This window comes from Natator depressus, chromosome 1 (assembly GCF_965152275.1).
Source record: "Natator depressus isolate rNatDep1 chromosome 1, rNatDep2.hap1, whole genome shotgun sequence".
Taxonomy (NCBI): domain Eukaryota; kingdom Metazoa; phylum Chordata; order Testudines; family Cheloniidae; genus Natator; species Natator depressus.
Window position 1 is genome coordinate 251342236 of NC_134234.1, and position 26268 is coordinate 251368503.

Consider the following 26268-nt stretch of genomic DNA (forward strand, 5'->3'; position numbering starts at 1 on the left):
GAGTGCGTGGGGCAGTGCCTTCCACCTCATGTTCTTGAGTTCTACAACCAAAAGTTCCTTTACAGTGCCCCCTTCTGCTCCCTCACCATACCCCACTCACTGTGGTTGTCCTTGGTCAGTGAGGACCCAGGGTTCAGAAGCGCATCTGTGTGAGTTCACCTCCCACCCGGGGAAGAAGACACCTGGCTTGCTCCATCATCTGAGCACTTGCTCTGGCCTGGCCGCCCCGCCAGCCGCTGTTCCTCGCCTCCTGGCCGCCCCGCCAGCCACTCCCGCCAGCCAACTGCTCACCACTTTTGCCCGCTGCTCCTACCGGCCGACTGCTCACCACTTTTGCCAGCCATTCCCCACCGGCTGCCCGTCAGTCACCTTCTGCTGCCACCTGTCTCTCTGCTGTGACCTCTGTAAGTCAGTCTCTTGGTGATTTTTTAGCTCTCAGCAGGCAGGGCAGAAACACTGCCACACCACAAGTGATTTCAGCTCTTATTGAGTACTTAAAATAAAAAAAGGCTCCTAATGAAGCCTATTTAGCTCTACCTTTGAACAGCTGGGAGGAACAAGTTAAACCAGACTGGGGACCATTAGGGAGAATCAACACATCCTGGCTGGGACACCTGTCCCCACCCCTTTTAATTTCACAGTGGTCTGGCATTCGAGCCCCGGCCTTAGCGAGTTCCTTTCAACTGAGGGTGACCCCTTAATCAGGACAGGCTCAGCACAGTTCTTCTCCCCTTTACTCATGCAATAAAGATAACAACATTTCACTACCCCTGCATTCGGATTTAACATTTTTATTAAAGCTAATGTTAAAATTATATAAGACACAGGTTAATGAAAGAGTGTCTGTACATCTGGGTGTAGTGCTTAGATTACATTAATGCAAAAGTACAAAATCTGTTTTAAACATCAAAAAGTACATCTAGTACATAATCTGCAATAACTCACATTTAGGTGAATAAATTTAACGATACAGTTAAGATATTAGAATCAGATTACTCGGGTACATCACTCATGAAAAGTTATACAGAGAGTTGGTTGTAGAAAGTAAATATAGGAATGGGTGAGCATTTGGGATAGGTTGTCCCTTAGTAGATATAAACCATCAGAGAAGTATTTCAGTTACTTTCCAATTTCGCTTCTCATCGGCACTCCAGCTCATTTTAGTGTTTTGTAACCCAACACCAGCCAAAGTTGATCACTTTTGAGCAACACAGCTCCTGTCTGCTGGATACTTTCCCAGAGTAGGTGTGTTCATATCAATAAAGTTTGCTCCTGAAGTCTTGGCCCCCTCCCAGCTAGCTGTCAGAGGAGAACTCTTCAGACCCTGCTTATATCTGAATTTGGAAAAAACAGACAAGAGAGAGAATTTACCCTGCAAATAAGGGCACATTATACAGACAGACTGTTAGCTTTTGAACCCTTTCAGAAGTTTGAATAGTCCAGAGGATGACAAATTACCATGATGACCAAAAAAAAAAAAACCCTTGGCAGTGGCCACTTGCAAGTAATTAATGTTACCATGGTACTTGCAATACAAAGCCACAACAATGTTAATTACTTGGAATGACAACATTGTAATGATTTTGATGGTGACCACTGTAGAAGAAATATCTGTGAGGAATTGAAAAGGGATTTGGAGAGAAATATGTCATAGTGCATTTAAGTTGAATAATATAGTCTCTGGAGCTTTTAAAATACAAGGTTTCACCTGCTCCTAATTTTCTCCTTCCTTTCAGTGGCCATTGTTTGTTTGACCCAAGAGAGGGAAAGGAAGTGTTGGAACATGTTGATTCAGTACAATTTAGAGCACAAATAAGAGGAAGTTCATATCCTAGAATATCAGGGTTGGAAGGGACCTGAGGAGGTCATCTAGTCCAACCCCCTGCTCAAAGCAGGACCAATCCCCAATTTTTGCCCCAGATCCCTAAATTGCCCCCTCGAGAATTGAACTCACAACCCTGGGTTTAGTAGGCCAATGCTCAAACCACTGAGCTATTCCTGTTGAGCAAAAGGGCATTGATCAATATGTGTAAATTTGTGGAAAATCTGGTGCTAGGTGTGAACGTAGATTGGGGGCTCCAAGCATCCTGGACATCCTTTGATGCTGCTGACCCATAGAAAATTGGTGATCACCACCGCTTACACTGTAGGTATGGAGGTGGCATTTTATTCAGAGGGAGTACTCTTTGTCATTAGGCAGCCTCCTGAGCCTGCTTCCTTCCAAGGACTAGACTCTTAGAATTTGTCTGACGTAGTTGTTGTACAAGAAATGATGTCCTAACACACGTGACCAGTCCTTCCCTGACTAGCCGGTAATCAGCCAGCCAAGGAAGAAATTCTAAAGATGTCATGTGGGCTGCAGAATTGCAACCATTACAGAGCTATCAGCAAGGGAAACGAGAAGTAATCTGCTGGTCAGCCAAAGATTCCCAGCTCCTCTCAAATCCACAGTGCCACTGTAAAACAGCAGTCGGGCTTTTACATCGTGGCTGGTGACTTAAGGCAGGAGTCCCCCCACACCCTCGTTTTCATTCATGAGTGGTGGCATGAGAGATCCACCAACCCTCAGACAAATTAAAGGATTTTCGTTTAATTAAAAGAAAAATCATAGGAACTTGTCACTTATCCGTGCTAGAACAACACAGGGAGGTTACTCTATCCCTGAGCCTGCTCCCATGGCCCCAGAAGCAGATGGGCAGGAACAAAAGGCAGCTGTGGATTTGTTTGGAGGTGGCTGGTTCGTTGCAACAGACTGACCTTGCCTTACAGTAGGATGTCCTGCCATACAGCTAACATCTGTGTCCTGTGCAGTTTGCAAGGCTATAAATACTTCTGGGGGGAAGAGCCATAAATTGGCCATGCAGTTGGACTGTTTGGTTCTATTTGCATTGGCATTTCAGTCACACTTAGGGAAAGACTTCTATTTCTATGAACACACAATTTCACATGTCATTACCCTTAAAAGCACTCTTGAAAATATAACCCTATATGTTTAGCTCTCTTAACCATTCCTTGTAAGTCGTATTTTTCAAGATTTTTAGTATTTTAGCCATTCTTTCCTGACCTCTCTGAATCATCACTATATTTCCTGTAGCAGTGTGCAGACCTTGTGTAGTATGCCATGTACAGGCTCACTTACCTCCTTAATTTTACATTCTCTTCTATTTGGTTCCTATGCTGTGTCCATTACTGTAGTGTCTTTCTCTGTTAAACTTCTGTTTATATAACATAATATTGACCTCAATCCTGCTGCATTTATTCATGTGAATAGTCCCACTGATTTCAATGGGACTATACAGCTACTTGTATGAGTGAGAACTGCAAGATTGGGCTCAATACTGTGTTTGCTTGGGGTTTGTTTTGTTTGCTTTTGTTCGTGTAGCGTTTTAGGGGATTTTTGGTAAAATATTACACTTCTCTTTCCATTTTCCATCTACGATACCATCCATATGTCATTTTTTTTGCAGTATTACCAATGTTCTCCTATTCTGTACTTGTGTTTCCTGATTTTTGCTCTGTCTCTAAGACTACTTTGTATTTATAATCATTGAATTTCATTTTTTTCCAACCTACTCATCACTCTCACTTTTCAAGATCTTGTTACATTTTCTCCTCAGAAGCATCTACCCTTCCCCACATCCTGCTTTTAAAAAAATCACTCCCCAATTTGACCATTTATCTACTCTTTCCTCCAGGCCATGAGTCAAAATATTAAATACTGTCTGTGGGATTCTAGCAGATATTACTCTCTGCTATAGCAGCTGGAACCAGAATCCCCACTAGCCATGGATGCAGCAATGCACTAGTGATGGATCCTCTGTAGGATACCACAAGGCATTGAACCATCAATAATCACACTGAGCTTGTTTTTTTCTAATCAATTTTGTGCTCACCTTATGGTAGTTCTGCCAGTTCCCATTTCTCCAGTTTTCCTCCAGGAATATTTTGTCACTATGTCTCAGGAAACAATAGGTGTTTAGATTTGGGCAACAGCCCCAAGCAAAGAATGGTGTATAACGTGCACCACCCAGGAGTAGCCCCCCAGTGTCAATATGACTCAGAGGCACACCTCAGAGTCATTATTGTTGTTGTTGTTGTTTATTTTATTATTTATTCTATTCTTTTATTTATATTACTGTAGTACCAAAGAGCCCTAATCATGGACAGAGACCCCATTATTTCCTGGCTGCCTCCTTGTTATAAAGCAGTGAGAATTTGCCAATGGCCTATATCAAGAGTAAATTATGACCTCCACCCTTGTGCTGGGTCCGTCTATATCAAGAGTAAATTATGACCTCCACCCTTGTGCTGGGTCCGGTGCACTGGCCAGCTGTTAGGGAGATGGACCCCAGGTTTCAATCTCCTATTCTGGGGAGGAATAACTAACTCCTATACCCCCAAACTCCAGGTCTTGTAACCCACATAGGGATGTAAGAGAAGTTTGTACTCCTCCTTATTGCCTTGTATGAGTGTATAGTGCAATTCGTACCTAATCCTTTTATGAAGAAGCCCATTTAGTAATACTTTGCATGCACCAAACTAAGTTGACTTCAGTGGAGCTGTGCCTGCGTATACCAGCATTGAATTTAGCCTGTTGTATATTTAGTTTGCCTATTATATGTATATATGTGTAAATGGTGAAGAAATAGTTTAATGTAAGCAGTAATTCCTGGTGGCAGATGCTTTTGCAGGTTTAAGATATTTTCTAAATCTTTCTGTGGCTGTTTGTCAGCCATTTGGACCATATTCTGTTAGGCCTGAAAAATCTGGAAATGTTCAGCTAAAATTTAGAAGTTCACAATCTCCTACAAATATGTTGAACACCCAGTCTCCCATAGTATCTTTATAATAAATATTATATTATGTTTATATTTATTGCACATGCAATCACTAGCATTTTATGCTATGATGTTATGAGTCGGGCCCTACCAAATTCACGGCCATGGAAAAACGCACCACAGACCGTGAAATCTGGTCTCCCCCCGTGAAATCTGGTCTTTTGTGTGCTTTTATCCTATACGATACAGATTTCACGGGGGGAGACCAGCGTTTCTCAAATTGGGGGTCCTGACCCAAAAGGGAGTTGCAAGGGGGTCACAAGGTTATTTTAGGGGGGTCGCGGTATTGCCATCCCTACTTTTGCGCTGCCTTCAGAGCTGGACAGTCAGAGAGCGGCGGCTGTTGGCCGGGTGTCTAGCTTTGAAGGCAGCAGCCCACCAGCAGCAGCGCAGAAGTAAGGGTGGCAATACCGTACCATGCCACCTTTACTTCTGCGCTGCTGCCTTCAGAGCTGGGTGGCCGAGACGGTGACTGCAGACTGAGGGCCCAGCTGTGCAGGCAGCAGCACAGAAGTAAGGGCGGCAATACCACACTGTGCCATCCTTACTTCTGCGCTGCTGCTGGCGGTGGCGCTGCCTTCAGAACTGGGCTCCCGGCCAGCAGCCACCGCTTTCCAGCTGCCCGGCTCTGAAGGCAGCGCCGCCGCCAGCAGCAGCGCAGAAGTAAGAGTAGCAGCACTGCAACAACCCCCCCTACAATAACCTTGTGACCCCCCCCACAACTCCTTTTTGGGTCAGGACCTCTACAATTACAACACCGTGAAATTTCAGATGTAAATAGCTGAAATCATGAAATTTACGATTTTTAAAATCCTATGACCGTGAAATTGGACTGTTAATTTGGTAGGGCCCTTGTTATGAGTAACAAATGCAGCTGTAGTTTGTGCCAAACATGTGGCATACTGTGTGAACTAGTAAAGCAGCGATTGCTCCCAGGGATCTCAGTGTCGTTGACCTGAATCCTGCATGTTTGTGCTTTTTAAAATTGGCTCAAACTATTGTGCAAAGACAGTATTATTGTGGATTTGCTTTTTAACCTGTGTTGTAAGCATATTATTCCAGGAGAATCTGTTATTGCCATTACTTGCTATTTTCTGTGATTGTGTGCTCTGCAGTAATCTTAAGTAATCTTACAAATTCATTGTTGTGATAAAGTTTCATCCTTGTGCCATTGAGTAATGATGGAACTGTCGAGTGCTTATTTTGTCTGCATCAGTTTTTTAGTTCTATGTAGATGTCCTAAAATCAGGGGGGTTATGGGGCTTTCTCTTTGTACATACTGTAATGAGTAAATCTCTTTGTAATATTCTCTAGTGTGTTTTATTGTTGTACAGTTTCAAACAGCACTACATTAAAATACGTTAGGGAACCTTTGGTGTGCACCAGCAGGGTCTACACAGACCAATCAATGAACAACCCGTGAGTGTGCTTTAGAAATCACATCCCCACGGTCTGCATTACTGCTGTGTAGATGAGCCCTTAGATACAAGTAACCATTTCTGTTGTTTTTGGTGGGGTTTTTTGGTAAAAACACTGATTTAATTTTTTGTGGGGGAAGGTGGCTGGGTGTTGGTGTTTATCAGTTAAAACCTAAAATCAAAAACCCTAATCATATATTATGTAGAAGTATACATTCTCTATTCTATTATTCTATATTCTGTACAATGAAAATTGTTATATAGATGCCAAAGATTCATCACTTTATTTTGATATTTATTAAGTAATTTATTAGAATAAAAATACTCCTAGATCTACATTTGGCATTTTCCCTTTTGATCCTTATTTAGACGCTTCATTCCCAATTACTCCATTCCTTCCTGACTTGCTGTTAGTGGAAGGCTTTAGAACTCAAGTGGTGCTGTCCCTTACAACTGTACAGCAGAGTACAGGCCAAAGAGTGCTGAGAAATTGGACTCCACACCCCACCCCTTCCCAAACACGTATCAGCGTGAAAGAAAAATACATCTTTTCCTTAACAAGATAAGGCTGAGTTGTGTAAGAATCAGATATGAAATGCCTGTCTTCTCTGGATTTGCAGCTTCAAATCCTGACTGGATACACCCAGCCCTTCATCCTTCTGAGGTAGATACATTGAGCTCCGCACAGTTTGCTGCTTGAGGATCTTTTGAATAAGACTGTAAAAACTGATGTCTTAACTACTCGGTGTGAACGTTGAAGATTCCATGGCACTGCTTGTAAGGGTGGGAAGTTTGTCCTGGTTGCCTGGCCAAAATTGCTGTCGTCCTCTTCTGGTGTGCAGTGTGCTGAACACTGATTGTCCTCGAGCTGCCACCTTCTGCCCCAGAAGGGGTTATCTTTTAGCAGAGCTGAATTCATATCATTTGTGAAGCCTTTGGAATGATACTTTATTATTTTTGTTTAAGCATCTATGATTAAAGTCCATCTCCACCCAGGGCCAGACCCAAAGCCCCTTGAAGTCGATGGGAATTTTGCAGGGATCACAAGGTTTGGACTGTTCCCCGGGTGAGGAGAACTAATGTGCAGTTAGAACAATATACCTGGTTTCTCGTAACACACATAAGTAGGAGAAAATAGAAAAGATGGACTAAAAGCTACCTTTCAACTGACTTAAAGTAAACAACATGAACAATAAAAGCCATTAACTTGCATTAGCATTTCACATTCAGCACTTCAGTGCTGCAGCTGGTTCAAAGGAATATCAAGAGGGCAAAAGAGGGTGACAGTGTGAGAGTGGTGGGTGGGGGACCTGCGTCATTCAAAGGTAAAGTGAAACATTGATGCCATAAATGATGGTGTCTGTCCTCTGATTGTTCTCTGATGTAGCTATTTCTCACAATTCACAGAATCGACGACTGCTTCTGTGCTTCTCGAAAACTGGATGCAGTAGCCACAGAAGCTAAATTCAAGCAGGATCTGGGATTCCGAATGCTGAACTGCGGCCGAACGGATCTAGTTAAACAGGCCATATCTTTGCTGGGGCCAGATGGAATTAACAGCATGAGTGAACAGGTACAAAATTTAACTTTAAAAGCCAGGAGTTGTGACTATTTATTAAAGAAAACAATCTTCCAACACTCTAACTTTATAAACAGATGGCTCTTAACTTAATCCTTTTTCTCTGTTACTTACTGTTACTAAGACTCCATCAGGTGTACATTCAGGCTAAACTTGGGCCCGTAGGAATTATGGATTCTTTTCTTTAGTGTTGAGGCAGATATAGCACATGAGTTAGCTTAAACTTTTAAAGTTACATTGATTCAGGAGAAATCATCAAAAGGTCATAGGAGTGCCTGGAGTCTATCTGAATACATAGTTGACCCTGGCTTGTGAACAATAGTGCCAATTAGGATGCTGGTTTTTGTGATGTGGACATCTTTCCAGTACAAACTGGTCTGAGGTTCACAATGCATTTCACATAGACCACCAAACCCCCGTCAAGTGAATGTTAATAATGTTCACTTGCATATTGAAATAGGCCCCAATTTGAACTGGTGATCTGGAGACAGAAATCTCCATATTTCATTACTGTTTAGTCATCTTATCTTTTAGGTGATGACTTACAGATAACATGGGAAATACTAAGGATTACTACAACAAAAGGGAAGTCTCTGTAAAGTGTACAGCTTTATCCAGAAGTAAATTTACCTCCATGACTGCCCACCAGTGGAAACTTTGGACTGTGAAGCTCATGAGATTGTTCCCAATTCTCAAGCAGGAAATATTGACACTTTAGCAGCCATGGACAGTGCTTCATCCTTTTGAAGTAGAGTTCCATGTAGTTTACTGTGAATGGATCTTTATTGTAAGACCTTAAGAATCGAGGTTCCCATCTGCTCTGCAAAAATATTAAAGATCCTGGTGTCCTTAGCCAAAAGTTCCCATTTTGCTTCCAGTTCTGCAGTACACTGTTTGGCAGGGAGCAGCCAGCTTCCACCCCAGAGATGGTTGCATTTGACCAGTGCTGTATGAATATAATATAAAAGAAGGCTAAGAGGAGATATGATTGCTCTCTATAAATATATCAGAGGGATAAATACCATGGAGGGAGAAGAATTATTTAAGCTCAGTACCAATGTGGACACAAGAACAAATGGATATAAACTGGCCATCAGGAAGTTTAGACTTGATATTAGACGAAGGTTTCTAACCATCAGAGGAGTGAAGTTCTGGAACAGCCTTCCGAGGGAAGCAGTGGGGGCAAACGACATATCTGGCTTCAAGACAAAGCTTGATAAGTTTATGGAGGAGATAGCCTAATTTTGGCAATTAATTGATCTTCGACTGCTAGCGGTAGATATGCCCAATGGCCTGTGATAGGATGTTAGATGGGGTGGGATCTGAGTTACTACAGAGAATTCTTTCCTGGGTGTCTGGCTGGTGAGTCTTGCCCATATGCTCAGGGTTTAGCTGATCACCATATTTGGGGTTGGGAAGGAATTTTCCCCCAGGGCAGATTGGAAGAGGCCCTGCGTTTTTTTTGCCTTCCTCTGTAGCATGGAGCACGGGTCACTTGCTGGAGGATTCTCTGCACCTTGAAGTCTTTAAACCACTATTTGAGGACTTCAGTAGCTCAGACATAAGTTAGAGGTTTGTTACAGGAGTTGGTGGGTAAGATTCCATGGCCTGCGTTGTGCAGGAGGTCAGACTAGACGATCATTATGGTCCCTTCTGACCTTAAAGTCTATGATTGTTAAATGATTTGGGATGAAAGGCTTTACAGAAATGTAAAATATTACAATCAGAGACCTGTAAGGCTAGAAGGGACTTCAAGAGATTATCTAGTCCATCACCCCACACTTAGGCAGGATTAGGTATCGCTAGAAGATCCCGGATGGATGACAGTTCTAATAGCTTTAGTTTGATAGAACACTGACCTATAACATTAATTAGTTAACGTTGATAAAGTGCTTTGTAAGTGTGAAGTACTCGGTAAATACTAACTATTACTGTTGTTTTTATATCATGGAGTTCATTCCATGGTTAGTATATTATAGTACTTTTAAATGATTATTCTTTTAAATAATTCTACACCTTGAAACTTTTCATAGAAAAATTGCTGTGCTCCAAGGATTCAGTCCTGCAAAGTGCTGCTCCATATGGCCTGATCCATCAAAGCACTTAATCATCTGCTTAATTTTAAAGTGATGCTTATATGACATTTGACTTAAATGTGTGCGTCAGTGCTTTGCCAGACCAAGCCAAGTGAGTCTGCATCTTGTAGGACTGAGCCGCCAGTGACTTGAATATTGAAAGAACATCTTTTTCATGTTGCCAAAAAAAACAAATTCCCTGTGTGCTAGTTGCATGTGTTATTTATTATTTGTTGAGCACTAATTATGTGCTCATTAAAAATATATTCCTCCCACATATGAAGTGAGAGGTCTCATGCAGTGACACAGAGCAAGCCTGAGCTACAGAGCAAACCTCCAGGAAGGGCATATGTAAAAACAGCAGTGAGAAGAACTGCAGAACGGGGCTGATCAGAATCTCAAATTAACTTTTAGGCCCCCATCCTGCAATGTGTAGGGTGAAATCTTGCCCCCATTTTAATCAGTGGCAAAACTCCAGTTGGCTTCAATGGGTCCAGATTTCACTTGTAGTGTGCAGGCTGCTGTGCTCAGACAGAGCCGGATTCAAGTCAGTAGTGTGGTGCAGCAGTCTGCGCATGTGCTGTGTCTTGCAGGATCAAGTCCACATTTGTTTTGTTAATCCTTTTCTGTCAAATTTTAACTTTAAATTTGATTTGCTCCTTCTGTTAAGTATTTATTCTTTTAAATTATGTTTTTTTAACTTATGTTCTAAAAATTATCCCCAGTTATCAAAATTCAACGCTCGCATACAGTTTTTGTGAGACATAGGGCCTGATCCTATGCAGCTTCCTATTGGCCTGACCATAGGCCCCTGATGTCCAAGGGGACTTTTACTGTTGGCTGCAATAGGAGTAAGATCAAGTCCTATTTGAGTGTGATCTGTACTCACCCAAGTATTCTCGTTGACTTTAGTGCAGCTGTCAGACAGAATCAGGATTATTCACATGAGTAATGGGATCATGACCCCCATTTCTACAGTTATTAATAATATATATATTAAAAAGCACATCTTTCTCAACAGCAAATCAAGGACTTGATCCTGCTAAGTGCGCACTGATTACAGTGGTCATTGCAGATGCTCATCACCTCGCAGCATCGGGCCCAACATTTTATTTTTATTTTTGCTAAAAGACACCTGCCCCAAAACACAACAAACCTCAGCCTGGAAAAAGAGGCTTTTTCCTCTCAAGGAAAACGTGAAATACGTTTAATTCAGCAAAAATGCTGGAGCTCAGTTCTTGCTAGAGAGAACAGTGCAGTGGCTCAGCTTCTGCCCATTCTGACCACCTCATTTGTCTCTGTAAATAATTTTGCTCTACGGCAAGGGACAGGTTAAGCAGAAAGTGTGTGATCATGTGACAGGAAATTGATATGGGACCATAAGACAGACAATAGACATGTAGTAGAGGTACCATGGTCCCGTGGTAAACTTACCATGGAACAAGCACACTCTTGATTGATCCTCCCCTGCTTTTATTTAATAAATAGCTTTTTGTGCTGTAATTTTGGTAGATTTAATTATACCATCATGATTTCATCTAGACTTATTTCCATTGCCAAAATAACACTAACCTTAAGGGAAATGTTGATCAGCTGCAGTGGGTATTCCAGACTAATACAAATTGCAGATTAGAGTTTCCGTAGTGAAGGGTCAGCTAATCTAGTTTTCATAGGGCAGCATATCCTTAGAGCTAGCAACTTCCAACAATGCTGTCTGGCATTTCATTTAAAATTAAGTAATTGTTTAGGACTGTGTACAAAGCTTCTAGATTTCCAAGTGCTAACAATGCTGACAGTGAATAGACAGCGCTCAAGTCTAACGTATCTAAAGGGAGTTCATTATGTTGTTAAAGGGATACTGTCAAGAAGTATAGACTCAACTTCTAGGTTTTATAAAACAAGAGTTACAAAAACCTTAATATGAATGGAAGTATTTTCATTTGTTATTTTTTAACTGCATTGGAAATCTTATTGCTTTGGATTGAAATGTTCCCCTACTATTGGGAGCCCAAAGACAACATTGTTCTTTATTTAGAATACAAGAACTAGGAAATGAAACTGACAAATCTGATTTCATTGTGTTGAGTAAAACGCAGAAAGGAAACAACATAAATGATAACAGTAACTTAGATTTTTAAAATGTTCAGCTTTTAATAATATTAAAGGGTTGTTTGTAACAGAGGTAAGATTTTGTTAAACATTTAGTGTTTATCTTGACAATATACATTTAAAGCACTAACTCTTTTTTTTTTTTTTAAGATTCTATTGTAAATTTGTCAATTCCTTTGTTTGTTTTTTAATTCCAAACAATGAATAGGGCATGACTCCACTGATGTATGCTTGTGTCAGGGGTGATGAGGCTATGGTGCAGATGCTACTAGATGCTGGAGCAGATTTGAATGTTGAGGTGAGGACATTTTATTATGATTACAACTTTGATTTCTTTCTTTGTTTATATCTCAGACAGCCCATTAAAATTATAGCAGAGGAGGAAAACCCCAAGGCATTTAAAAATAAAATTCTGTTACCAAAAGCGTTAACATTTGAAATGAATATTGAAATGATCACAGCACTTACCGGGGCAACTCAGTATTGGGATCCATTGCGCTTAAAGGGTCAGTTTGTCAGTGGTTTACACCCAATGTAATAGTACTGATTTTGCTGGAATTGCACAGTGTAAATTAGCATAGAATGTAGCCCCGGAACTTTAAATGTAAGCTGCTCATTCAGGAGTCATAATTCTAATGCAAAGGATGGGACTTCCTGAATCGCAGGTGAGTTAAAATAGAGAGATCAAGGCAGCACACTTTTCAAATGCCCCGTCCCCAAGTTTGAGAACTTTTATACACTGAGCTGTCCATCTACTGCCCAACAGCACACAAGTAATATAAGGTACATTGTTGTGTTTTATAAAAAGGCTTTGATGAAAGCTGGTGGACGAAGGAGGCTTCCAACATGTAAATATCTCTTGGTGAATATATGTAACAAACATACAGTCTGTCCACCAAACAGATTGTTACCTACCCGTGTTGCGTGGAGTGGCATAAGTTTTTAAAGAGCCATTTAAAATACATGAAGAGTTATTTGTCATGTTTGTAAATACTTATCATTTCAGTTTGTTGAGGTCATGAATAAATTAAACTGTCTGATTCACTTATCTGTGTTCCATCCGTTCTGTTTGGATTTAGGAAAGCTGTCATTAAAGTGTAATTGCTACTTTCAGTGAGACATTTTACTTTGTCTGTTTGTTTGTTTTAATTTAATTGAAAAAAGGATAATGGATGGTTTGGGCATTAGGGGCAGGACACAATTTTTCACCTGTAAGTCACCACTTTGAATCCACTCAGGTCGATAGTGACTGACAGTCATTACTATCTGATTGCTGTTCGGTGGTTTATGTGAAATCAGTTGTTGATTTCAGCTCAGTTCAGTTCCTAGTGGAACAAACCCCTCTCCTCCAAATCAACCATCAGTTGGCAAAAATTATCCCCCTTCATAGCAGTCGCAATAAAGAGGCCAGAGATTTGACAGGCATGGAGACTGACCTGTCCTGCAACCCAGAGTGTCAAACACCTGGCCTTTTGAGTTGATCTCTTATTTTCTGGCCCCCCCCTTAACAAATTCAGATTCTGCAGAATGCAAGCTTTCATTTCAAATAAAAAGGGAGTTCAGTCCTTGTGGCTGTGTAAATAACCTTCTAAACTTGGACTACATATAAATTTAAGCAGTATTGTGTTCCTGAGTCTGAAGACAACCTGAACCAATCGCTTTCAGAGGGGTGTGAACCTCCCTGGTTGATCTCAAAGGAAAGTTCTCACTAAAATCAAATCATGACACTTCAAGAGCAGGATCTTCAAATAATTAAGGTGTGCAGTTATACAGCTAATTTGTATATACAGTTACCACAATAATGTGTGCAAATTGGGTGATTACATGAATATAGGCCAAATAAACAAAGGGTGAAATAAGTGTTCTTGAAATTGCCCTGTATATTTTTTCCCCACTTTGCTTTGCTAAATAAAAGTTTTGGCCCAAATTTCCAAAAGTGACCCCTAATTCGGGATGTCTCTGCTCTCAAATATCCCCCAGTTTAGACTCCAGGGACTGATTCCTGATATGCTGAGTACCTAAAACTCACATTGAAGTCGGTGAGAGGCGTGGCTGTGTGTACCAAATGTCAATGTCAGGCCTTAGAGGGGCACTCAGTGTTGACCTAACTCTACTCCCATTAAAGTCAGTGGTAAAACTCCCATTGACTTCAGTGGGAGCAGAGTTACCCCAATGGTAAGTGCTTTTGAAAAGCCCAACCTAGGTATCTTAAAAAAAATAAAGGCACCCAAATGTAGAGGTTGTTCTAGAAAATCTCGGCCTTAGTGTCTACATAAGGGCATATTTTACTCTTATTTTTCAGTGAGAACTCTGCTATGGATTGAGGGTAGCACTTGAGTCTAAATTCGTAGACAGGGCTCACAGATCATAACTGAAGATTTAATTTGGCTCTGTCCATAGAATGAATTTGACTCCCCTGCTCTAATCCCTAGAGGGGTGCTTGCCTGTGCTGTAATTGTTTTGTAGAAAATTAGAGGACTTTAGTCTCCAGGGTTGTCAATCCCACTCTATTCACAGGCACTAAATTCACTAAAAAGAATTAAAATTTAAAAAATGAAATAAAATAAAATGTTAATACTTGCATTTCCTCAGTGTACGCCACAGGGAGTTCCCTGAGCTTTCCTGTGCCAATACCAATCCACGTGAGATGGGATGTAATTAGCTGGTACATGGTTACATTTAGGGACTAGTTTATCCTGAACCAAGCCTATTCATTCACCTCGTCTACCGCTACTTCTCCCTCTACTGCTGGGCTGGAGCTGCTTGACCCCATTCATTACACAGTGCTCCCAGGTTCTGAGACGTCACAGGCCTAAGTTTAGACTTCAGCACATTTCTTCTGGTGTTAGAGCTCTGTGTGTGCAGAGCACAGCAAAGTGATTTCAGGAACTCAAGGTTTCTCTTTGGCTGGGGTGGATGACACAGCCAACTGTCTCATGCAGCTCTCCTCAGCTGACAAACCACGACTGCCACACCAGCTACTACCTCTCTGCCCTCACCCCTGATGTTAGCCCTGGGGATGGCTAGCAGGACGTTATGTCAGAAGCTTGGCCATGATGGCTGCTGATGCAGCCAAGCATCTGACGCCGAGCACATAAGATGGCGAATGTAAAACTCCCTGCCTTTCGCAGGGTGGCTGGCCAATGCTTCGTTCAGTCCAACTTCAGTTTTTCTACCGGTGCTATCTTTCCATGGACTAATAATAATTAATTAATCAATCATTACTTTGCACTTCAGTGTCATGCTCCATCCAAGGATCTCAAAGTGCTTTATAACCTTTCATAAAATGTTACTATCCCTGTGAGTTGCATCATATTAAAGATGGGGAAACTGAAGCACAGAGCAATTACATCAGTTGCCCAAGGTCAAGATTAGAGGCTTTAAATATTGATGCTTAGTGGGAGGAAGGACTGATGTGCAAATGAAAGGGTTTTTTGTTTAAAGAAAACAGTTTTTAGTTATTTTGGGCCCAGCACACCTTTAGATTTAACTAGAAGGGGAGAAAGTAGTAAACAGATTTTTTTAAATATCTTCTAAATGGTGCTAGATTCCATCCATTTTAAACGGTCTTCTGCTTCCAGTCAAAGAACAGCAACATGGGTTACATGTCTTTAAACTTGAGACCGGGGGTGAAATCCTGGTCCCACTGAAGTTAGTGGCAAAACTCCCATTGATTTCAGTAGAGTCAGGTTTTCACTCCAGGATTTTTGAGAAACTCAGAATGCTGTGAAGCAATCCCAGGAGCAGGGAAGAATGAGTGGGCATAATATGAAGCCCACTGAAGTCAATAGGAAGTGTCCCTAAATGTAACCATCCTGGCAGAGCCACCTCCTCAGTGAGCGTTGGCATAAGCCCTCGTGCAAATTTTGACTCTGTAAAAGTTGCTGCGGGGCAGTGATTTAGAGGGAGAAACAGCACTTGGAAAAGAGACTTTATTTGCTATGAGCTTTGATCAATCTCTCAGTAAACAGCATGAAAAATTCTTCCTAAGTAAAAACTCTGCTGGAAAAAATATATAGAACCAATCATTTTCTGAGTTTTTTTTTCTATCACTTATACCCATGTGCCTAGCTTTCAGGCAGGTTGAGTTTTATTATTTAAAGCTCTTTGAAGGCCATTTTAAAAGAAAATAACTTTAATTTGTTTATAGGTTGTCAGTACCGCTCATAAATATCCATCCGTCCACCCCGAGACCCGCCATTGGACAGCTCTGACATTTGCTGTGTTGCATGGACATATTCCTGTAGTTCAGGTATTACTGTATTTCCCTACCTGCATCTCACTTTTTATTTCTCCAGTTGGGTTGTAATCTGCATCCATCTCAAGCCTGGTACCCCTCTCATATTCATATTGGTTACTTCTTCTATCATTTACTGATCTGATATGGTGATCTCTGCCTCCAAATCTTAACCAATATGAGGTTTAAATAGGACAATTTTAAAGTACAGTTGCATCAAAGAAAGTCTGTCAACTTCTCATGCTCCTTTCTGACCATTCGTTGTATGTGTTTGTTTATTCATTCATTACACTCTTAACAATATTTGCATTTATTAAAATATTATAATACATGTGATATTTCAGAAAAAAATCTTCTGAGTAGTTCCATAGTCAGAGGAGCGCTCAATCACTTTATCCAGACATGAAATGACGTGAATATGTTGGCTTTGTGGTATGGCATATCAAGAGTTGAGAGAGATTGTTTTTCAAAGTAATTGTGTCAACATGGCACAATTAATGAATCACTAGACAAAGGAGATCTAGGGTATGGATGGCCAAAGACAAGTTGAATGTGTCCCCTCCGATTCTGTAGTGCTGTCCATGGCCAGCCTCATCTTTAATAATAATAATGAAATAGAAATGTACCCCAGGAGACTGCAGGTTCCAGCATGCATTGCTACAACTTGTTCCTGAAACCCTCTTCTCTTCTGGAAACATCTCTCTATTAAAGACAGAGACAACTGAAATCTCGTCCATTTTATGAAAAGTATGTGGGGCTCCAGGCAAGCTGTCAGTGAGGCTGTTGGTTAGGCCAAGTTTGAGTGCCTCAATCTAGTGCATTACTTCACACTACTGATCTTATGCCCAGGTCAGGAACATTGGGTAGTACTTGTTTGGCTTTGGAATATTCACTAATACTCTAGGAGTCTGACAGTGTATCGTGAGTGAAAAAGAACTAACTGAATAATAGAAAAAAAATTTGCATGTCACTTGTCTTCACTGCATCCGATGTGTGGATAATGATAAATATTAGACTTCAATTTCTCACGATTCATAAACTTTGAATTCTGTGATGTCACCAACAACTCTAAATGGTGCATTTTCTTTATAGCTGTTGCTGGATGCTGGAGCAAAGGTAGAAGGTTCTTTAGAGCATGGAGAGGAAAATTACTCGGAAACTCCTTTGCAACTGGCAGCAGCTGCTGGTAAGGACTCTCCTTCCTCTGGAATAAACTCTTCAACTGGGAAATGTGACTTAGTTGCAAAAATATTGGACTTTAAAAAAATTAAAATCTCTCTTGGCGTACAGGAAATTTTGAACTGGTGACTTTGCTGTTGGAGCGAGGCGCTGACCCCATGATAGGAACAATGTACAGAAATGGAATTTCCATGACTCCGCAAGGTGACATGAACTCTTTCAGTCAGGCTGCTGCACATGGACACAGGTAGAGTGGGAATGGGTCTCTGTTGCATGGGTCAAGTGATTATGGTTTGCCTGGGAGGCTGACATGGGTGGACTGATGTATGGTCTTCAGTGTTAAAGTAGAATCCTGCTGCACATGTGTGGATAGTGTGACAGTCAGATGTGCCCCTTTTTGATATAAGAGACTTGAGATTGGATTTAGGGATTTCTGTTAGCGTATGAGTTTGATCAGTTTGAGGTGCACGTTGCGTTTTCGATATGTGGAAATGGATGTGAATGCCTTCTGAAGTGTTGCAGTTTGTTGTTTACAAAGTTGTAGTCAATGCTGAAGTTCCAGTGAGTGCTGGAGGACTTCCCTGAATGTATTTACATATTTCTAAAGGTTTTGTGTGTGGTGTGAGTTTCCTGCAGCAGCCATAACTGTCATTAAACAAAGTGGGTTTTTTTTTGTAAGTGCTGATATTTTTGTTTGTGTTAACATTATGTGTGTGTCCAGAGACAGCGTGTTGGGAGCATGTTATAAATTAAAAAATAAATTAAATGAACAACTGATATGTATGAACAGTTATTTGTGCAAAATCCAGGTACTAATTACAATATTATGGATTAGTATTAGGACCTTCACATTCATACTTTTCTACTTGTAGCCTTCCAGAGGAACGTAGATGCAGGTTAGAGACAGTATCTACATTATGTTTGCTTAGAGAAAAGAGCTAACAGCCTAATGATATGCTATGTAGCTGTCAGGGCTGGTTCAGACAATGCTGCCCATCTGCAGCCAAAGAGCGGCCCCTTGCAGGGGCGGGGTGAGAGGGGACGAGTTTGTTAAAATGCCCATGCAGTGCCTAATGGTGTGGAGTGGGAGATGCTTCGTGCTGTCAGAGAGTGCTGCAGAGCAGCGTCCCTTGTGGAAATCAAGGCTTTTCCCCCCTATATTATGTAGCAGCTGAGGCACATCACAGATTCACACTCTCCCCACTCCCCCAACTAGTTTTACAGGAAAGCTCCCTCCACTATTCCTCTACCCATACACACCTCTAGACATCATGGGTGGCAAGTGAACTCCCCCTTCAGGGAGGCTAGCCCCCTCACCCGGCAGAGCCCCGAGCGCCCACCCACCCTATGGCCAGAGGAGCCCCGGCCGGCCTGCCCCAGCCACGCCGACCTGAGCCACCCCAGCCATGCCAGCTAGCCTGAGCCGCCCCAGCTTGACCGGCTGGCCAGACCCCCAGGCTGGCCCAAGCCACCCCAGGCCGCCAGCTGGCCCGAGCCCCAAGCTCCAGGCCACCAGCTGGAGCGGAGTCCCCACCGGCTTCAGGGGAGAGGGGGGTGAGGGCGGGGCCTCAGGCAGATCAGGGGTGGGGCCATGGCCTGGGTTAGGGGAGGCTTAGCCTCCCCTGGCCTTCGATATCCGCCACCCATGCTAGACGTCCCTCAGTTATCCAGGACACACTGCTTATTCTCTCCCACACACACCCCTTGCCCCCTACCCCTACTCAGTGCTTAATTTGTGCCAGGACTTGCAGTTCACAGCACTGGCACCTCTGGACTTGCCACATCAGTTATGTAAGAAATAAAATGACTTGAGCCCTGACATTTCATTACAAATTAAGCACTGCCCCTACCCGTGGAACTGAATGTGTGCTGCTACCAGAACATAAGTGCATGAGGTAGGTGGGAGGTTGGGGAGAAATTGCACGCTGGGCCTGATTCTCCTCTCACAACACCATAAACCAGGAGTAGCTCCGCTGAAGTCAATGGAGTTACACTGCTCTAAACCTGGTGGGAGTGGAGTATCATGCCTACTGCTGAGTTTGGGGCCTTGCAGCTCAGTGCCCAAATAAATGGCTTTGCAGCTGGGGTCCCAGGTTTGCTTGAACCTGCCCTGCCAGATGTAGTTGAATGATTAGTAGCTCCAGCTTTACCGAGACTGCTTTGACTGTTAATTGAGAGTGATGGTGTTTTCAGTGGTTTTAGACAGCTCCCTTTTCAAGTTTCATCTCTATCAATTATTTGCTACTAAATGCATCCTTTGTGAAAGGCACTAAAGAGTTTCTAAAGACAACTCCATTTTCCCGTAGTGTGGGATAGCTTCTGCCAAGGTTTTCCACACAGGCTTTTAATCATTTAACAGTCACCGCTCGATCATAAGTTTCTGATTTAAGTTTCTGCTGTACACATGACATTTGTACGGTGCTGCTGCCATTCGTTAGAGCAATGGAACCAGTCCTGCAGCTGTGATACGGGCACAACTCCTGAACTGATAGGAGGATTGCCTGCATGAGGGCTGCAGAAACTGAGCACTAGGTGAATTAACATTTCGTAAAATAATTCCTGATTGGCCTTCTGAATAGGTTTCCAAACCTGCCATGTTGCAGCTAATATCCCAGGCAGAAGGAAAACACAGTAGCTAACTCTGATTTTCTCTCTCTTGCATTGTGGCTGACAGGAATGTGTTTCGTAAGCTGCTTGCTCAGCCAGAGAAAGAGAAGAGTGATATTCTGTCCCTGGAGGAAATACTGGCTGAGGGAACTGACTTGGCAGATGCTGCACCAGCTCCTTTGTGCGCCAGCCGCAACAGCAAGGCCAAACTGAAAGCACTGAAAGAAGCCATGTACCACAGCGCCGAGCATGGATATGTGGATGTCACTATTGACATAAGGAGCATAGGTCAGTCTTGATGTCCTCTGCACTTTACCTCCCATGAGAGACAACTGTCATGTACGTTTTGGTGGGAGCAATGCTTGTCACTCACACTGACCACATTTGAATGTTCCTGAGTTTTTATGAAAGCAATAATTGGGGGAATTTCACGTGTGTGGGATTGAAGAACCGGGGAGGAGAGTCAGTCAGTGCAAACTGGGTGTAAAGCTGTGACTCTTGAGGGTCCATTGAGTCAGTTTTGTTTTAATGCCAAGGAGCCATGGCTGACTAAGATAATCTTCTCTGCATAGCATGTGAGTTGCTTTTCTTTTCACAATCATGTATGCCACACATCACAAAATGTGGCAAATCTCATATACATTTAGACAGGTTTCTTTCTGTTATGTTGCGTCATGAATGGAATCACCTACTCCAATTAGGCGAACTCAAACATCGTTTTTCAGATGCCCTTCAGGCAGTTGGGTGTAAGCCACAGAGCATGACCCACTTGCAGCTGTAGTCACCCCCTCACATGGAGGTGCTGGAGAACGGATACACCAGGTCTTTTCAGCCTCAGTTCTTGGTAGAATGGCAGGCACACCTAGGACTCATTCGTTAAAAATGCTTCAGTTGCTCGGCTTTGTAGGCTCTGGCACGTGGTGGTTCCCAATAAGCACTCTGATGCCTGGCTCAGAAGAAAGGATGATTTGCTAGGGCTGGCTCCCATCAGCAGGCTTCTTCACCTCTGCTTAGCTAGGTGTCCAACTAAAACGTAAGTTCTGGGGCAGCTGTGCCAGCTCTTCATGCACCAGCTCTCACAACCACCCATCTGCTTCCAAACACCACGCTCCTCCCAGCACCAACCTCCCAACTGTCACAGAACCTTCCCACTTTTGCTGCTTGCGACCCTCCTGGGGGAGAAAGGCAGTGAATTTGCTCAGCGCACTAATCACATAGCTCTGCGACCCTTTCAAACACCCTCTCCAGGGCCAGTCAGTCACTGCTCAAGGAAACCATTTTGTTCTGATTGTTGACTGTTTTACCACATGTGTTAATCAGCGCTCAGTGAGAGACCAAAAGACTTCTGCTGCCAAACATGCTTCTGAGTACTATATCCAAGAACACTTGAGTCTTGGAATCCTGTCACATGGATCATGATTTCTACTCTGAGTTACAACCTATTACAGGTTTGCATAAACACACAGGGATGGAATGGTTGTGCAACCGGTCTAACAAAGCACCTCCTACTAAGTGAATGTGAAAGGATCTCATGGCAGTGGGAGAGGGGACGGTTGGACTCGAGATCCTGCCCATTTGTAGGGATGGAGGGGAGAAGTGGGCATGCAGCACCTATAAGGACCCAAGATCCGGGATGTGGACAGGAGAGAGGAGGGTTATATTTTCTCTCGCACTCTTCTGAAAATGTAACCCATTGGTGAGTGTGTGTTACAGGTCCCACACTGTGCCGATCCCCAGAGGATATGAGTTGTTACAGCTCCTGGTCAAAGAGACTGGACTGTTTAGTTCAAGCTGTAGCAGTTTATGCTTTTAATTCTGCAGGTCCTCAGTTTAATCTCTGGTGTCAGCCAAGATGGCCATCACACAGGCATGTAGGCTGGTCTACAATCCATTCCTTAATGAATATGATTTGGACTAATTTATCTGTCTTCTACTACTGCAATTTTTATTTGGTGTGTGGTAGCAATTCCTTTTACATTCTTAAAGTGCAGTTCTGCTCTGACAAGTAACTGTAAAAATGGGACCTTCTTACCCACCTGATGCTGTATCAACATAAATGGGGATGCATGGTTTGGAGGAGTGATGAGGGGATATAAACATTTTCCTCTCCAAGTCACTGGTTCAAATCCAGCCAAAGTTGGCAGTGACTAGATGTTTTTACTGTCTGATGGCTCCTTGGTAGCCCACTGCAAATGAGTGCGGTGGCATAAATCTAGTTCCTAGATGAGGTCCACATCACAAATCACCACTGCAGTGAACACTAATTGGCTCAGCAGAGAGGCTAAATAATATTACTTAGCTCTTATATAGCACTTTTCATCAGTAGAATAGGTGCCAACTCTGTGAGTGCTCTGGGGTTCAAGCACCCACTGAAAAAAAAAAAAAACAATAGGGGGTGCTCAGCACCCTTGAGCTACCAGTCGGTGGCAGGAGTACTTACATGATGCACAGTGAAACAAGAAGGCACAAAGCACCCACTGGCAAAAACAAGTCAGCACCTGTGATTAGTAGGTCTCAAAGTACTTCACACTCTGTAATAAATTTATCCTTACAACAACTGCTGTGAGATGGGGAAGTGCTATTATCCCCATTTTATAGTTGAGGAACTGAGGGACACTGAGACTAAGTGACTTGCCTGAGGTCACACAGGAAATCTGTGGCAGAGCAGGGAATTGAACCTGGGACTGGACTACCTTCTTATACTTGGAGGCATGTCCCTGCAGATTAGGATTGAGGCATATTGATGGGCATTACTTGTGGGGTAAATAGGAGGTCAGTTTCTAGGGCTTTCAATTTGGCACCATTCACAAGCCCTAAAGTCATACAATTAAAGAACAAATTAGCTATGCCTCATTCTGTGATGGTCTGGAATATACACATACCTTTAAAATTCATCTTTTTGTACAGGAGTTCCATGGACACTACATACATGGTTGGAGTCTTTGCGAACTTCCTTTCAGCAGCACAGACGGCCTCTCATCCAGTGCTTGTTAAAGGAATTTAAATCCATTCAGGAGGAAGAGTACACTGAGGAGCTCATCACACATGGGTTGCCTTTGATGTTTGAGATACTGAAAGCAAGTAAGGTATGAGAAATTGTGGATTTTGAAGAAATTAACACAGTCTCCACACCCCCCAAAAATCTCTGCAATATTACACAGATCTCCTGAAACTCATTACACTATGTGAGATTTTCTGTATTTGTTTCCTGATTTGCAAGTGCAGATATGTGGGTTTAAAACAAAAAACAAAAAACCACAACAGCTATGTACATCTACTTATAGGACAGCTTAATACTGACACTAACAGTGAGCTGGAGAGACAACAGAAGCTAAAGCCTAGTGGTAAAATTAAAGTCACAAGGGTCAGTGTAGTACAGCAAGAGATGCTGATAGCTGAGTCAACCAAGGTTAGTCTCTCTCTCTCTAGTTTGCTTTCTAGGTCCATACAGCAACGCTAATATTCATATTTGCTTTGGATTTCTTGAGCCAGTTTTCAGTTCCAAATACTATCTTCTCACAAGCCTTTCTGCCCCCCGTGTGGAAGCTTTTGTGGGGACTTATACAACCCGACAACCTATTTAGGTCATAGAATATCTATTTCTTTCCCTTTAAATATCAGTGGAAAAAACCTTCCACTATCTTGGTGGCCTAATGTCCAGGCAAAAACAATTAAAAAAAAAAAATCTCCCATAAACCAGCATTCATGTTCCCCACCCCCATATCATTCCTTCAATCAGACCTTTTCTGACCCAGACCACTGAGCTTTTAGTGAGATACATACAAGTATGCAGCTAAAATAGAGCTGGGGCAGGTGACCAGGGAAAGTGGAAATATCTTCCCCCAATGAAGGCTGGATATTTTCTTTTCCAACTTGATTCAGCCAAAATTAGCTCCCCTGCTGCTCCCATTGACTTCAAAACACAACCAAGTCCTCTCCCAGAAAGCCCCAATCAAGCATAATCTATTACTGACAAGAAGCAAGTATTTTAGTGGCCAAATTGAGAAGCAGCAGGAGTCTGATAGCAAAACTATTTGCATATTATTTTAATGATGTATTATGATACACATTAGTAAGGCCCCCCTTGCTTGTTTAGCATGAGAGTGAATAACATTTCCTACCTACCTCCTGAACACCAATGTAGGCAGCATATAATCTACAGCAGCAATTTAGTTAATGTTAAAAGGCAGAGGTTTTGACCTACTCACTGAATACGAAAAGATTGTGGAACTAGCAGTTAGTCGGAGACCTAGACACAGATGTTTCTTACATTCCACTCCAAAAGTGGCCAGGGCTCGGGCTCAAATATATATTCCTGTAGGAATGAATTCCAGGGGCGAGGGCCTGTTATTGAGATCATCCTGCCCCTAGCTCCTATGAATTTCAACTTCAGAATTAGTTGATGCTGGATCGGTATCTGTGGAGGATTCTGGAGATAGCTTTGAGGAAATTATTCTAAATCCTGGAATGTGTGGGCCCCTCAACAGGCCTAATGCCTATTTATCCAACACCGGACAGCAAATTGCTATTCTATTTGAAAGATGAAATAAAACTAATTGGACTGAAACCTTTACAGGGATTATTTAGGAACTTTAATCTGGGATGAAGGATACAATAAATTGTTGTTTTCTTGGGTGACTACAGCCAAAGCCAGTGGTTTTCACATGCTCAGCTTTCAAATAATTTATTTAGACAGAATTATACCCCTCTGATACGTCAAAATAGGTCTTCGGGAGTCTCTGTCTTGTAGGAGGCATTGTAGTAAAGTAGAGCCAGCTTGTTCTGCTTTGGGTTCACTTTAAAGCCAAACTGCTGGAGGAGCGGGGGAGCAACTGAAATAGCAGAAAAAGCCAGTAAGATAGAAATTCCATGCTATCCAACTTGCCTCCACACTATATACACACACATCATTTCATATGCTTAACTGTACAGTGAATCATTGTGTGACACTGTAAAGACTTGGAAGATGTCTGCCAATAGCAAGAATTATTGTCATGGCCTTGACCAAATGGGCTCTTGCGTACAGCTCCTTTGCAGAAAGAAGGCTAGAACATATACACGGTGTCTAAGGCCCTTTGTTTTCAGTGTTTGTTTTGTTTAAAATTTCTTGGGAATTTATTAGTGTATATTACAAAAGTTAAAAAAAAACAATGAAAATCAGTGCAAAAACAAAATCCTTAGAGTTTTCCAGAATAAATATCAGGGTAAATATCACTCTCTTCTGTTTTTGTCTCTTTGAACTTTCAGGAAAGCCCCTTTTGTTCTGAAATGTAGTCAGATACAGCTTTTCATTTTCAATCCATTTTAGCAAGAAAAGTAGTTCTCTAACTTTTATTTGCTTTGAATGCTGACAACTATCTGTGCTGTCTGTAAAGCTAGTAACGTGTACGTGGTGGGCGTGGATCAGACAACAGAATGTACACCAGCAACTAATTCCAGCAGTTCTGCCCTGGCTCCCCGCTCCAGAAGGAGAGATGCGTGGTCCAGGTTGCCTTCTGGAGCAGGGAGCTGGTTCTGGAGAGTTCTGGCATTTCCAAAATTTGGGTGAAAAAAAAAAATCTGTAAAAACTGAATAATGGCTTTTGTAAAACCCAGGAAAGTTTCGGTGAATCCTAAAATAAAGGGACTTAAGAATATTGGAAGGAAACAAGGAACCTTTAGAAGCTTTCCAGGAGAAAGATTCTACAAAAAGATGTTGTCCCTGGTCATGGCGTGGGAGAGCTGTGGGGAAAGGTATTGGTTCAAGGAGCCTCCCACTCCACTTGCATACTCCATACAAGGGCCAGGGCAGAGACTGTTCCCTCCATGCACACCCAGGAATGGAAATCCACACATAGAGGGGTGGGAAAGGAGCGGGTCTTTGGTTCAGACCCTGTCCCACAATTTGTAGAGTCAGGGGGAGCATGATTTATCCAAAGGGACATGCCCTCCCCTGTGTGCTGGGAGCTCAGGGAGGGATTATGCCTCCTTTGTTAAATACCACAGGCTGGCCCCAAACATTTTCTTAACAAGTGTGTTGGGGGGAAATAAAGGTAAAATAAGTAACTTTTTTACAGAAGAGACAGAAGTCATTAAAAATTTCTTGGTCAATATAAAATAGCATGTCCCATATGATGCATATCATGATGCTCAGTGTATTGTACTTGAGTGACAATTTATATTTAATAGCAACACTTTGCACTTCTATAAATAGTTCCATTCATCCAGTAATTTCAGTCATTAATGA

The 26268-nt window shown here is 42.3% G+C and overlaps 2 protein-coding genes across 5 annotated transcripts in view; both read left to right on the top strand.

Moving 5' to 3' along the window:
- Window positions 1-26268, top strand: part of CRY1 (cryptochrome circadian regulator 1) — a 510254-nt gene that overhangs the window by 379431 nt on the left and 104555 nt on the right. The window lies entirely within an intron of this gene.
- Window positions 1-26268, top strand: part of ABTB3 (ankyrin repeat and BTB domain containing 3) — a 278201-nt gene that overhangs the window by 213870 nt on the left and 38063 nt on the right. For 3 of the 4 annotated variants that reach the window (XM_074941145.1, XM_074941167.1, XM_074941159.1), the window contains 7 exons: window positions 7664-7829; window positions 12228-12317; window positions 16170-16271; window positions 17349-17442; window positions 17547-17682; window positions 20110-20330; window positions 22950-23128. In XM_074941145.1, coding sequence (XP_074797246.1) covers window positions 7664-7829; window positions 12228-12317; window positions 16170-16271; window positions 17349-17442; window positions 17547-17682; window positions 20110-20330; window positions 22950-23128 — 988 coding nt within the window. The remainder of the gene's footprint in view (window positions 1-7663; window positions 7830-12227; window positions 12318-16169; window positions 16272-17348; window positions 17443-17546; window positions 17683-20109; window positions 20331-22949; window positions 23129-26268) is intronic. The other variant, XM_074941153.1, reaches the window with a different exon arrangement.